Below are 14,574 nucleotides of genomic sequence, written 5' to 3' on the forward strand. Positions count from 1 at the left end.
TTTGTTGTTACCTTTGGAATCACCAATACAGAAATCTTGCATTTCATGTCGGGTACAAGGAGACCAGTCGTCTGCTTTGAAGTTCAGGATCGAGTTGGGTTGACGACGTCGAAGCTTGTGAAGACTTCGGTCGTGATTGTGCTGATGGTGATCCTGATGGTGACGACACAGATAATTTGACTTGATCATTTTTCGAGGGTAGTTGATGACCATGACTATCGCCATTCGGGTGACGTATTTGGCGCTCACTTGATTATGAGGTCTGATGTAAGTTCCTGTTCCAATTGAACGGGACGATAGAGAACAGGGCGAAGACAGGAGTGTTTGAGATAGATTAGACAATATATATACAGTAGAGACGTCCTCGACAGCTAATACTGAATCAAGTCAGTTGACACCCTGCAGAAGCTCAGCCTCATGGTGATGTCAAGAACGAGTGATGCTTCTGAGCTTCGCGTCCGCGCCCCCAACTACGATATAAGAGGATGCCACGAGGTCCAGCAATCAATCAACCTTCAGGCCCCATCAAGTCCGCGTTCCTCTGCACGGACTCTTATATCCTACGATTGCGCCCTAGCAGCTACCCAACATAGATAGATGGCCATAAAGTATGCATCGGTAAACATACGATACTTATAAGATCGGCTGATCTGTCCATTCGTGATACCACCCGTGGGGACCATGCTTTGTGCCAAATCGATGCGAAAACGAGTCCGATCCTACTACAGTTCAATGCAGTACACCAATCAATCCTCCACATCGGTGGCCACTTCTACGAGCTGCTCGGCCCAGTCGTCCATATTCAAAATCGTAAACTTCCCCGTCTCATTCCATCTCTCCTTCCTCGCTGCTTCCTTCCAGGCTCGTGATAGACCTATCAAAGCCGGCCAACCGCATCAGTTTCCTATTCTTCATAAGACACGAGTCCAGGTCACACGCTCACTCACCTGCTGAAAAAGACCACAACTCTACGTTCCACCCTCTCTTCAAGGCTTCCCTCACAGCTCCCGGGAAACCATCACGATTGAATTGTCCGCCTCTTGCATCCCCAGTAGCCAGGACTAGGGTATTGCCCTTTTCCGGTTTCGATCCTTTCGAATTGATAACTTGTAATATCTTGAGATGTAGAATCTCATCCACCCCTTGTTCTCTATATCTCCGCAGACCCATATCGCTCGAACCAGAGATACGCGCTTGAGGCTTCGCGGTGACATGCATCGACGTTGGGTCTTCCACCTCGTCTTCATACATTTCGACACGTTTGAGGACTGAGATCTCCCATCCGAGACGGACAAGGGGGTCGAGGTTCTGATGCAACGGTGACGAAGCGACAAGATGGAGTGAGCCAGGTGGAGTAGGTCGACCACGGCGAAGGAGAAGGGAGAGACACGGAAGGGATAAGGTACGGAGGTGGCGTGGGGGTAACCCGTCGTTGGGTTTGGTTGCGAGATGGTGAAGAAGCCCATACCGAATATTAGAGCTACAGCCAACCGACCAGATCAGCTTCCATGCCAGCTTAGGGGAGGACTCTGAACTCACTGGTCAACATAGATATGACATGGTCCACTTGAGTCTACACTCCCTCTGAATCCACCTTCGCCTTGACCTCTCATTCTTCCCACCCCGCCCTGCCACACCACCTTCCCTTGCCTTTCTCCATAAGCTTGTTGGTAGTCGTCGGCCAGGAACGCTTTGACCAAGCCTTTCTCCGCCGGAAAAACTATCGGAATTCTCGTCGCCATAATCTGTAATGATGAAGGTGTCATCGTGACTACCCTCTTAACATATTCCTCGTCCCCGGTATGGTCCGCATCCGCTGAAGGAATGGGAGCGAGAGGCAAGCTCATAGCCGCTGCCATCTCGACATATAAAGTATCTCGCATACGCGCGATCGCTCGGCGTAAAGCTATTTTATCTGATTTCGTGTGGGAGTTGGTGAGCAATGGTAGCTCTAATCGTCGCCTAAAAACATTGGCGATCCGAATTGCTGAAAGTGGATCCGCGAGAGCTGGGAATAGATCGCGAATGACTGGGGGTACTTGGTTACCCGACGTAGAGTCGAGTTTGGCTTGATGTTCTAGTTTTTCTAGCGCTGTGTGGCCGAATGCGGACACGAGGTCTCGTTGGAATTGAGTAGGTGGTTCGGGATACGAGGGAGCGTTGTCGGTCATATTACCGATGTCGTCATCAGTTGTAGTCATCTCGTTGTCAGTCAAGGGTTGGACAGGCGCGCGTCGAACCTTGACTTTGGTGCGATAGTGACGTCTGCCAGGAAGTCGAGTACGGACGAGTGTAATGTGTGAACGAGGACCGATACGAGTTGTCGCATGAAGAGAGTCCTGATCGCTTGGGGCTGTGGAGATATACGAATCCGTTACCTCCATGTCCGTTGCGGTTGCTGTATGGTCGCCATCCACACCATCTACGATGTTATCGATTTTGATCCGAGGCATCGGTTGCTCTGCAAAATCGCGCGCTACCGGTGCTGACCCATAAGGCGAAGAACAAGACTGCGCCTCGTTGTCATTATGATGTATATCATCTTTCCGCTTGTTTCCATTTACGCTGGATATGGACGATCGAGAGAAAGGAGATCCTTCAGGTGTCCAGTCTGCCGAGGCGTACGATGCCGATATGGATCGAAGCAAGTCCAACGCAGTGAAACGGTTGTTAGAGATGGGAGTGACCGGTGAGTTGGGTTCATCCGTCGCATTCAAGGAAACAGACGAGTTATCCAGTCCCGAATCAGCGATTGAAACCACTGACAGGTAGTTCAGCATCGGGTCACACGCGATCTCATGAGATTCACTAACCATCTTTCTTTGGCTCATCATCAAAGCTCAGACCAAGGATGGAGGGGTCGAACTCCTCTTCGACCTCAAGGTCGTCCGCCATCGTACTAATAGGTTTATGCTTATGAGTAGGTTTATGCTTATGATTATTTGATTTGGTGTTGAAGTAGCCAAAACTTGCGATCGATCCAGTCGAGTGATGAATAGTATCGAGGATCATCGGGTGGCAAGAAGTAGGACAGAGGAGTGCGGAAGGGTGGTGGATGGGGATGATGATCGGAAATGAACACGATGCCTACTCATCGCCGTCTGACCGAATCGTCTTTAAACAACCTGGCGTATTTCAAGTAGTCACAATGCAGGAGATATGAATGGAGAGAGAAAGTTGAGTATAACTCGGATTCGATCTTCAGCAGAACGCATCGTGACTACGAACAGTGAAATCAAGGAGCTCCGCAGAGCGACTGGGTGGCAAACGAGCAGATTACGTAATATTTCAGATGCCTTCTTTGAGATTCGTTGTTGTTGGTTTAATACCTTTACCTGCAGCGAATTTCATTGAGTTTGGCTATATCAAACTTCATCTTGGCATATTTAAGTCTCGTAAGCCAACAAAAGGATTTCAACCCAGACCATGCATGTGGTCTTCCTTCACATATCATGAACCGTCTCCGACCTCGTTACTCATCCTCACATCATGGCTGTACCTCCTTAACCTCTTCGGCTGGTTATCGCAGTATATCTTGAGTGCCCAGTTACTTGGTCAGATTCTGATCGGGATAATCTACGGGACACCGCTTGCGGGATGGCTGGATGAGAGCTGGGAAGAAGCTTTTGTGGTTTTGGGATATGTTGGATTGCTCCTGCTCGTCTTTGAGGGTGAGTAGCTTTCTCCTGTAATATAGAAGCTAGTGTAGGGGTTGCTGACCTTTCAAGTAGGCGGTCTGAGCTCCTCTTTCTCCCAAGTCATCTCCTTGCTTCACATCTCACTCTGCGTCGCTCTCACCGGCATTCTCTTGCCTATTGGTCTATCATTCATTGTCATCCCTCTCGCTTCATCAACTCCTCTCCACGCCTTCGCAGCGGGTGCCGCGCTGTCGTCCACCTCGCTCGGCACTTCGTTATCCGTCCTCAACCCAACTGCGATAGGATTCGATCTTCGACGAACTCGTCTGGGCACGGCTCTGCTCAGTGCAGCAGTCATGGATGATGTGGTCGCTTTCGTCTTGGCTAGTATACTCAAGGTTATAGGAGATGGCGCCGGTAAGAACTCGGAGATCGGTAAAAATGTAGGACGGACAATCGGTGTCACCATTGGACTTGGCATTATCATCTTGCCGATCACTCGATACGGACTTTTACCGCTCTATTTACGATTGAGAAGGGGTACGAAATGGAGGACAGCAACTTGGGGTGGGGAACCGTTGTTGATCGCACTTATGGTGTGCATGTTTGTTGGAATGATCGCTGCCGCTGGATATGCTGGGACTTCCCCGCTTTTCGGAGCGTACGTTGCCGGTCTGGCCTGTGCGTACATTGCCGATAACGAAGAGACGGAGAATCCGACCAACAAAGCGCTCGATGTTGAAGTTGACGGAAACGATTCGACGGAGCGCGGGCGTTCATACCCCCTGACTCGAATTAACACCTTCCCTGGTGCTCGAACCGCATCATCGTCACTTCATCTACCAAACGACGGCTTATTCCACCGTAACTCTACCCAATCGACGACTATTACGCCCAACAACGATTACGATTGCATCGCCGCGCCTGCTCCGACACTCCGCTCTGCGTTTCACCACTTCCTCACACCGCTACTCGAATACCTCCTCATCCCCATCTTTTTCGGCTCAATAGGCTATTCCATACCCTTCATTCCCCTATGGCGGGGCCGCATCATTTGGCGCGGTATAATATACGCGCTGCTGATGATACTTGGTAAAGCGTTCTGTGGACTTTGGATTGTGCTTTGGCCCAGTATAGGAAAGGGCATAGCGACGCGAGGAAAGACAAGTTGGAAAGGAGCGTTGTTTCTGGGTTCAGCGATGATTGCACGAGGCGAGATTGGTTTACTGTGAGTTGAGACGTGCAAATTACTATCGGGTGACTAGAGACAACTGACAGGATCTGCAATTCTAGTATCTCGCAGATCGCTTACAACACCGAGAACCCGCTGCTAACGGAAGACGAATTCCTGATCGTTAACTGGGGGATCATACTCTGTACAATCGTAGGACCGTTAGGCGTCGGGTGGATGGTCAAGCGGTGGCGCGTCAGTGTGACCGATGGTGGTTGGGATTGAATGTGGTCTTTCACAAGATTTTTGCATATTGTTGTGACGTGATGTTGCCGACACGCTCGACTGTCAAACATACTTCAGTAATTATGCAGCACATAGACAGGCATTCTTAGGGTATATTCAACGATAGTGAGTTTTGTATTTGGTCGCATTTTTGCATACTGTGTCTGCTCTGACCTTCTGCATCACCGTCGCCGTATCAAACGAAGTCTTTCGTAATTAAACTGTACATAGTCTTCTGGCTTTTTTCGCTCGCAATGTCGCATTGCCTCGCACCTATCGCACCTGTCTCGCCTGTTTTTCTCTTTCCATTTCCTTACAAAACGTAGATGAAAGCGGGGTTCCTATGAGACACGAACACGAAATGTCAGTCTCTTTTCGATTCATGAGGCACAAGAGAAGGGACTTTTCGTCTACTCACTCGAAATCAGTCATATCGTCGAAAGCATTCTCATACAATTTCGCCTCATCCAAACCATGTTCCTTCATATGCTGTGTCAACGTGATCTTGTACGCCGTCGCCTCTTCCGTAGTCATGATTGACATGTCTTCCAAGTGTTCTGGGAGACCGAGGGACTTTCGTCGAGCAGCTTGTTTACGATTGAGGTGTTTGAGGTAGAATGACATGGCCACGATGAGAAGGCAGAGGACTGCCCAACAGCCGATATCGACATATAGACCGGTGTGGTAGACAGGTGCCTCACTGGTGAGGTAGACTGAGAGCGAAAGATTATTTGATAGAATGTCAATTGCCGTTCTCAAGACCCGTACGTAGCGGCGATGTGTGGCACTCACCTTGAGGACCAATGACGTTACCGGCACATTGGAAAACGAACATGGTGGCGAAGACCACGACTCGCTTGGTAGTACCGGCGGCGTTGAGGTTTGCCCACGAGTAGAGAAGTGGTTCTGAAACATAAGTTCGGTCAGTACAACAGCCAGACATGTTCATATCTTTCAGAGATGGTGACTCACGAATACCGGCAAGAGGGTAAGCGACGTAGAACGCAGCCAACAACGCTCCGGGACTCTTCCTGTTGACTTTCACCATCGCCGACGCACCCGCGATAGGGAACAGAACGACAATAGCCAATACGACCCATCGGGTCTTGTATCGGTTGGTGAAGTAGATCGAGATCAAAAGTGTGATAATACCGATCACACCGGTGGGGATCTGCATAAGGATGGATTGGAAAGATGAGAATCCGAAACCTTTGGTGATGAGACCCGAGAAAGCGCCGAATCCACCGGATGGGATTGAGGTGCAGAGGTACATAGCTGCGGGACGACGTGTCAGCGACATTATTCGCACGAGTAAAGAGGAAGAAGACAGCACTCACCAGCCCACATGTAAGTCTTGGGATCGGTGTAAACCTCTCTCACTTGGTTCCACTTCCATTGAGAGCTCTTTGTACCGGTGTTGTTCTCCCTCAATCGCTCAAGGGCGATCAAACGGTCGTTTCCCTTGTTCAAGAACTTGGCAGTAGTAGGCGAGTTAGGCAAGAGATACCAGATCAAAGGAGCACAACCGAGTGACAAAGCGCCCATACAGAGGAAGATGGACTGGTAGGGTCGGACACCAGATTTAGCGTGTCCCACACCGAAGGAAAGGAGGGGACCGAAGATCGCAGCGCAAGAGTTGGCAACTTGGTATGCGATGGTTCGGTATGATTGTTCACGTCGAGTCCACCACATTTGGGCTGGTGAAGGGAGGCAATATCAGCGCCGACAAGGATTGTAAACCCAGCTTGCTATGCACTTACTGATCAAAACGAAGGATGGAAGAATGGTAGCCTCGAAAGCGCCGAGAAGAACACGAGCGATGATGAGACCGGTAAAGTTCTTTGCAGCGGCTGTGCAGACGGTGACGACCGACCATGCGATGAAGTTGAACATGACCCAGTATTTGACTACGAACAAGAAACGAAAACCGCCACATCAGTACCCGTGACGAAAACTTGAGCCGAAACCCGGACGTACCAGGGAAGACTACCAAAGCGTAAGACGACAAAGGTTGGAAGCATAGTTGTGCGAGATAGACACACGAACTGAGCCATGAATATTGTGATCCGACAAGGTGGGCCGATTCACGCAGGTCGAACACAGCTGCGTTGGAGACGGTACCCTTGTCGAGTTGTTGAAGCAAGTATACCTATGACAAACCGCATCAATGAAGATCCGTTTGAAAGGTGCCACACTCGCCACTCACCAAACACATGGGAATACAAACGAAGATGTCAATCTTCCTCAAGACACGCTTTCGGTCCTCTACGGTGTATTCGACCTGACCTCCTTGCTCTTGGAGGATACGAGCGGCGTCGTCGAGCTGTGTGTTCGCATGACGCTTTCGATGACCAGTCTCGGGGTCATGGGTAGTCGATGGTAGAGGGTGGTCGACGTGCTCTGCTTCGAGCTTCTCGTCTCTGATGTCGTTCATCGTAACTTGTCAATCAATCGTATTTGTACAACGGCAGGACAAGTATGTAATGTACGTATTGTATGTTAGAGTGTGATGCTTATTATCCTTTTCTTTTCCAGAACACGGGGGGGTCTGGGGGCGTCGTTTCGTACGTCTTATAAATCATTCTATCTCGGCTCATTCCTTCGTTTTCCTCATTCTGCCTCCTTCGTTCTGAATCGAACTGTGTCACCGACGTCCCTCTACCTCTCCTGCCTGCCAAGCAAGTTGAATGATCTTTTCCTGATCTATATTTGGACACAGTACCCTTTGTTACCCCGTGGTACTCCTCGCTCGAGTCCGACTCTGCTTGTACCCCTTGGACTCACATGCACTGCACGGTCGAAAGAATTACCGAATTAAAGACACCGAGCACCGAGCACACGTTCCCCACTCGTTAACAGGGATGGAGATTAGACGCCACCCCGTGGGGGAGCAGTTGTGTTTTCCCCTTTTCCCTTTTAATTGTAGGGTTACATCATCATCGAAAGATAGGAAATTAGATGCCGTTATAAGTGCTGGTCGTACACGTACACCTATACGGTATTACAACGATTAAAATACGTAGCAGAAAGGATGCGGAGGCAAATTGTCTTGGCACATGATCCCTCATCCCCTCATCTCATCATCTCGGTATATCACTATGCCGTTGTTGTACGGCCCGAGTGAGTGGGTGATCTGGACGGCCCGAAGCACATAAACGCACTAAGAGTTCCATTCCGGTTCGTTATTAACCCATATTTCCGCATAGTTGTTATTGCACCTCTCCTTTCAGTAGGTCGGTAATCACCTTTCAAACCCGAAGATTATACAGCTGCAGCGATAACCTTGTTAGAATTCAAAGTAAAAGTATCCATCTCTTGATCAAACTTGAAACTTCCACAACTCAACACTGCACATCCCAATACACAGCAACATGTCCCAATCACTCAGCTTGACCACCGAACGAGCTACAGAGCTCATCTCGCAGCTCACAGACGGTCTCGTCGGTATCCAGGATACCACCGGGCGATTCCTCCTTCGACGTGAGTATCTTGGCACAAAGCTGGAAGGTTGAAATGTGCTGACAGACCTGTGCAGTGGATGACGGAACTGTCATTGACACCAAAGGATGGGAACACCCTACCGTTTTCTCATGGGAGTGGACACACGGTATCGCTCTTACCGCTTTATGCCATGTCAGTCTGATCCAGTGCGGAACCAATTGGACCGTCCGCTGACACGATTGATCTTTATAGAACTCGGCATTGGACCCCTCATCTCCCGCGAGTCAGAAGTCGCTCAAGACAGCTTTGGACTGGTTCGAGACTCAGTGGAAGAGGACGGACGGGAAAGCGGCACCTAAGAATATCAACACGATGTCGCCTTTCTACTCCTTGGCATGCTTCTTGGAAGACGGAAGGACAAAGGACGAAAAGTGGTTGAAGTGGTGTGAGGAGTGGGCGGAGTATCTGATGAACGACCATCCCCGAACCGAAGAGGGCGGTTTCCAACACAGTGAGTGGGGGTTTTCCGGTAGCGAAACCTCAGAGCTGAACATTTTGCACAGTGACTTACGCCAACATGCACGACCAAAACTTGTGGGACGACACACTTATGATGTCCGTCATTCCTCTTGCTAAGATCGGTATCCTTTTGAAACGACAAAACTACATCGAGGAGGCCAAATACCAATTCCTCTTGCACATCCAGTACCTCGCCGACACCGTTTCCGGACTTTGGTATCACGGATGGGAGTTCACCCCTTCTCCTGTCAAGCCCGGTGCTAAGCAAGGAGAACCCACTTCGGGCGGCCACAACTTCGCAAAGGCACTCTGGGCTCGAGGAAACTGCTGGATCACCGTCTCAATCCCCATGTTCTTGGACATCTTGGGGGACCAACTCAAACCCGAAGATCCGTTGTACAAGTATCTCGTGTCGGTGTGGAAGAGACAGGTCGATGCGTTGGTTCGATGTCAAGATCCCAAGACCGGACTTTGGCACACCTTGTTGGTCGACCCCACGAGTTACGTAGAGACCAGTGCTACTGCAGGTTTCGCTGCGGGTATCTACATGGGTATCAGGCAGGTGAGTGCGGCGTTCAGTGATAGAGCTGGTATCGATTACAATGCTAACTCTACTCACAGGGCTTCGTGTCTGATCCCGTCTACCGTCAAACTGCCGACCTGGCGCTCAAGGGTGTCATCGAGCAGATCCAGCCTGACGGTCAAGTGGCCAACGTCTCCTTTGGAACCGGTATGGGAAGCAATCTCCAGTTCTACAAGGATATCGCGATCACCCCCATGCCTTATGGTCAGGCTTTGGCAATGCATGCGTTGGTCGAATGGCAGAGACTGCAAGGTGCGGGCAAGTAAAGCAGACGTATATGTAGTATCAATGGTTAGAAGTCATGCATGGTTTGTTCCACAACGTCACCTCATGCACACAATACTAGTGGACAACGCTATGTGGAAAAAGGATGATTCCCCCCGACTTGGAATCGAACCAAGATCTAAACTCTGTTATGCAACTAAATCACAAACCCGAGTACTGACAAATCCGGAAATCCCTCTATGTATTCTAGTCCATGAACTGTACTTGATTCAGAGAAGCTCTGACCATTGAGCTACCGGGGGTTGGGTGGGGCTTTGTGGGATCAGAGACGAAATGTAAAGGGGAACGAGGGGAGGGAAAAGATGTGTGGGATGGGAAGGGGTAGGTCATGGGACGATGATGTGTGGTCGCAAAGAGGAAAAGGGCGCGTCGAGGAAAGCTTTGTGTCGCTACGACTCGTCTCACAGAGTATGATCTGGATTGTCAATTGACCTGCTGTGCATATGCATGACTTTGGAGATCTTCTCTTTACATCGTTCGACGAGCTGCATTGACAGGTCAAGTAGCGATTGAAGTCCACTTTTGCACCAACTATCGCTATCGTGGAAGTGCGATCGAGATTTGGTCGGGCTTGTCCGACCGGTTCTTCCATTGCACCGAAATCCGGTCCTTCGGGTCCGTCCACGAGGGTGGCAAAGCATTGACTACCATCTGATCGTGATCATGCACACTCGATCTATTGTTGCATTCAACAGCTGACTTCTGTCCCCCACTTCGTAAAGTGCGGTCCGTTGGCGGTCCGTCTTATCGAACTAAAAATAGTGATGGTTGTTGCATAAAGTGGTCTTGATAATTAAGCATGTTGCGGTATAATCAAGTTCCGAGAGCAGGGTGGATACTACTTTAATTTCGGCGAATTGATTTCGGTTTTCGGGGCTACTCCGAGTGTAATGACAGCTCCATATGTATTACGATCAAGATGCGATGACCAGCTAACGAGTAGTAACCAAGCTCTTTTATTCTCTGGATTGATCGATCTCCACGAGTGTGATCAAGGTCTCACAGCTCAACCTCAACCACAACCACAACCACTACTTCGCTCACGACGATACGACAGGCGCCATGTCATCCACCAACCCTTTGACTTACCCTTCTTCACGCAAACCCTTCTCGCTTGAGACATTCCTCGATCCTCCTCGCGAGTATCGCGGTGCCCCATTCTGGGGATGGGTCACCAAACAGGAAAAAGAGGCCACCATCTCCCAAGTCGACATGTTTGAAGAGATGGGCATGGGCGGATTCCACATGCATACGCGAGTAGGATTGGATATCCCTTATATGGGAGAAGAGTTTATGGGGATCGTAGAGGGATGTGTGGAAAAGGCAAAGGAGAAGGGGATGTATGCGTTTCTGTACGACGAGGATAGGTGGGTACGGCACGCAGCGAACTGATAAGAGTGCTTGCTAATTAGCGTATTGATTCGATGGTTTGATTGTACAGATGGCCGAGTGGTTTTGCCGGAGGAAAGGTGCTCGAAGGTCATCCTGAGCTGCGTCACCTGCATCTGCTTTTCACTCCTTGGGCGTACCGTGAGGAGATAGGGTACACTAAGCCGTGAGTCATGCTTCACTATGCATGCTAGGCGCTAATAATCCACTCCCCTAGCACGTTCCCAATCGCCAATGCCGCACCGATGCGAAGTGAGCTCGGCGACCTCCTAGCCACATACGCTATCAGGCTACAAGATGGCAAACTCGTCTCATCCCGTCAGATCGCCTCGGCCTCTGAGGCTTCAACCGAAGAGAAAGTATGGTACGCCTACGTCGAGCCTCTACCGGATAGCGGGTTCTTCGGCGACCAGACGTATACCGATCTGTTGAGCTCGGATATGACGAAACGTTTCATCGAATTGACACATGAGGTGTACAAGAAACACGTCGGAAAGGAATTCGGTAAAACGGTCCCATCAATGTTCACGGACGAACCGCAATATTGTCCAATGTCAACGCTCAACGTCGCGGACAAGCTACAGGACGTGTTCTTACCTTGGACAAGGGGTATTGCGGACTCGTTCAAGAAGGCGAAGGGAGAAGATCTGGTAGAACTGCTACCCCAACTCATTTGGGATCCAGTCGACGGAAAACCGAATGCGACCAGATACAAGTTTTTGGATCACGTTTGCGAGCTGTTCGCTTCGAACTATATTGGCGTGTTGGCTAAATGGTGTGAGGAGAACGGAATCATGTGTACGGGACATATGAATGCGGTGAGTAGGCCGATGCGTAACAAGCAAGGTACTAGTGTTGATCTGATACTCCATCGCAGGAACCCACGCTGGCTTCACAGACTGGACAGACTGGCGAGGTGATGCGATGTTATCGAGGGATGCAATTCCCAGGTATCGACATGCTGTGCGACAAACGTGAACTCAACACTGCGAAACAAGCTGCGAGCGTGTCACGTCAATATGGTCGAGGCGGTCTCATGAGCGAGTTGTACGGTGTCACAGGTTGGCAATTCACCTTTGAGGGACACAAAGGTCAAGGCGATTGGCAAGCTGCTTTGGGCGTGACACTCCGAGTCCACCATCTCTTCTGGAGTACGATGGAGGGTGAGGCGAAACGAGATTACCCTGGCTGTATCGGATATCAATCACCTTGGTGGAAAGAATATAAACAGATCGAAGATCATTTCGCGAGGGTCAATTCGGCATTGACAAGAGGTCGACCTGTCACTCGAGTCGCCGTAATCCACCCCGTGGAGAGCTATTGGCTCTGTTTCGGACCGAAAGACAAGAACTCTGAAGAGACGGATTATCGAGAACAAGCATTTGCGCAATTGACCGAATGGTTGTTGAAGGGTCATATCGATTTTGACTTCATCTCGGAATCGCTCTTCCCGGAACTTACACCTCTCGACAAGATCGGTTCGACGTTGCCAGTAGGCAAATGTGACTACGAGGTGGTCATCGCACCTAATCTCAGTACGATCCGATCTACCACCTTGGAACGATTACAGCGATTCGCGTCGCAAGGCGGCAAGGTCATTGTGGCGGGTAACGCACCTACTCTTATCGACGCACAAGTCCCCGCAAATCCTCCCACTATACAAGGATCAGTTGCGCTACCTTGGTCAAAGGCGCAGGTTCTGTCCACGCTGCACCCGTATCGAGATATCGACATGATCGTCAGCGATACGACGCTGTACCGCACTCAGGGTAAACGAGCTGACTCTCTCTTCTACCAGATGAGAGAGGATGGAGACGAGAGGTTCATCTTTATCTGTAATACCGATAGGAAGGAGTCTTGTCCTGTCAATATCGCTCTGCGAGGGACGTGTAATGTGCAGGTGAGTGATATTGCTATGCCTAGTGATCGCTACTGACCCTTGCGCGACAGGTTCTCGACACCCTCAAGGGAACCTCGTGGGAGGCAGCGACTGAGCAGGTAGACGGTCAAACACGGTTCAAGTATTGGTTTGATGGGTGTGAGAGTATCGTCTTCCGACTCTCGCCTGGTGCTGCCACAGCGAAGGCGACGAACCAAACAGTGCTAAGGAAACACTACAAGCAGATCGAGGATGTGAGTTGGATAATTCACCGACCACGGCTGTGCTAACTCTTCTCCCCCAGGTCAAGCTCGAGTCGGTTACCCTGTCAGAGCCCAACACTCTTCTTCTCGACTACTGCGATTATAAGTGGAACGACGAAGAATGGCAAGGACCTGAAGAGGTCCTCGCGGTCGACCAGCTCATGCGGCGTCGACTCGGGTTCTTCCTCAAAGGCGCCAAGTTCAGACAACCGTACACTATCCCTCAAGATCAACGTAAAGGTGTTGGAAAACTCAAGTTACGATTCACGATCAACTCGACGTACGATGTTAAGTTTAGTCAGCTCGCCATCGAGAGTCCTGACAAGGTGAAAGCCCAACTTGATGGGAAGGCAGTCGAAATCAAGCCCACAGGATGGTGGGTTGACAAGTCCATCAAGACGGTGGACCTTCCACCTATCTCCAAGGGTGCACACCAACTCGAACTGGAGTACGATTATGGTATGCTCACAAACCTGGAACGGGTCTATGTGCTTGGCGATTTCGGCGTAGAAGTACGAGGTCGTAAAGCGTCGATCGTGCCTCTCAACTTGAACACCGTTGAATGGGGCGACATCACGAGACAGAACTTGCCCTTCTACTCCGGTAACATCACTTATCACTGCTCTTTCGAGACCAAGGGGGAAGACCCATTGGCCGTTCGAGTGGCTCATTTCGCCGGTCCCGCTGTATCAGTCGATGTCGACGGTTCGCGCTCCGCCCTATTGGTTCACGAACCATACGCCTTCGAACTTGACAAGGGGATCAAGAGTGGGAAACACAGCATCGCCTTCACGTGTTATGGTAATCGTCACAACGCGTTTGGAGCGGTCCATCTCGTCCCCAACAAGACGGATTGGTTGAATGCCGATTCTTGGAGAAGCGATTACGATTGGTGGTCTGAGGAGTATGTGCTTGGTCAAGTGGGGATCTTGAATGCGCCGAGAGTTGAGGTGCCAGGATCGGAAGTACCGAAGCAGACCAGGAGGGGTTTGACGTTGCACGTGTAGAAGGAAGGATGCTGCAGATGTACAGGTCGATTGGTAGTATAGGACGTTGATATCAAATGCATACACTGTATTGCTAGGCGAATCCATTCGTACTCAAGATTCATATATCTTACT

The 14,574-nt window shown here is 50.2% G+C and overlaps 5 protein-coding genes across 5 annotated transcripts; 3 read left to right on the forward strand and 2 right to left on the reverse strand.

Moving 5' to 3' along the window:
* Positions 1-746: 746 nt before the first annotated feature.
* Positions 747-2,895, reverse strand: CI109_100670 (uncharacterized protein; the record flags this gene model as incomplete). The annotated part of the gene is made up of 4 exons (XM_032004571.1): positions 747-874; positions 948-1,480; positions 1,540-2,761; positions 2,814-2,895. 4 exons carry the CDS (start codon positions 2,893-2,895, stop codon positions 747-749), a joined length of 1,965 nt encoding a protein of 654 aa, XP_031861049.1.
* Positions 2,896-3,430: 535 nt separating this feature from the next.
* Positions 3,431-5,094, forward strand: CI109_100671 (uncharacterized protein; the record flags this gene model as incomplete). Its single annotated transcript, XM_032004570.1, has 3 exons — positions 3,431-3,671; positions 3,732-4,866; positions 4,932-5,094. 3 exons carry the CDS (start codon positions 3,431-3,433, stop codon positions 5,092-5,094), a joined length of 1,539 nt encoding a protein of 512 aa, XP_031861048.1.
* A 313-nt stretch (positions 5,095-5,407) lies between these two features.
* On the reverse strand, positions 5,408-7,528 carry CI109_100672 (uncharacterized protein; the record flags this gene model as incomplete). Its single annotated transcript, XM_032004569.1, has 8 exons — positions 5,408-5,435; positions 5,513-5,807; positions 5,887-6,000; positions 6,067-6,369; positions 6,432-6,791; positions 6,855-7,001; positions 7,072-7,243; positions 7,301-7,528. The coding sequence occupies 8 exons, from the start codon at positions 7,526-7,528 to the stop codon at positions 5,408-5,410; spliced, it is 1,647 nt and encodes a 548-aa protein (XP_031861047.1).
* A 937-nt stretch (positions 7,529-8,465) lies between these two features.
* On the forward strand, positions 8,466-9,903 carry CI109_100673 (uncharacterized protein; the record flags this gene model as incomplete). The annotated part of the gene is made up of 5 exons (XM_032004568.1): positions 8,466-8,574; positions 8,630-8,727; positions 8,788-9,046; positions 9,099-9,616; positions 9,676-9,903. 5 exons carry the CDS (start codon positions 8,466-8,468, stop codon positions 9,901-9,903), a joined length of 1,212 nt encoding a protein of 403 aa, XP_031861046.1.
* Positions 9,904-10,984: 1,081 nt separating this feature from the next.
* On the forward strand, positions 10,985-14,460 carry CI109_100674 (uncharacterized protein; the record flags this gene model as incomplete). The annotated part of the gene is made up of 7 exons (XM_032004567.1): positions 10,985-11,289; positions 11,364-11,477; positions 11,529-12,129; positions 12,189-13,049; positions 13,110-13,211; positions 13,262-13,444; positions 13,495-14,460. 7 exons carry the CDS (start codon positions 10,985-10,987, stop codon positions 14,458-14,460), a joined length of 3,132 nt encoding a protein of 1,043 aa, XP_031861045.1.
* Positions 14,461-14,574: the final 114 nt, after the last annotated feature.

The sequence above is a fragment of the Kwoniella shandongensis genome, chromosome 1, assembly GCF_008629635.2.
Source record: "Kwoniella shandongensis chromosome 1, complete sequence".
Classification (NCBI taxonomy): Eukaryota; Fungi; Basidiomycota; class Tremellomycetes; order Tremellales; family Cryptococcaceae; genus Kwoniella; species Kwoniella shandongensis.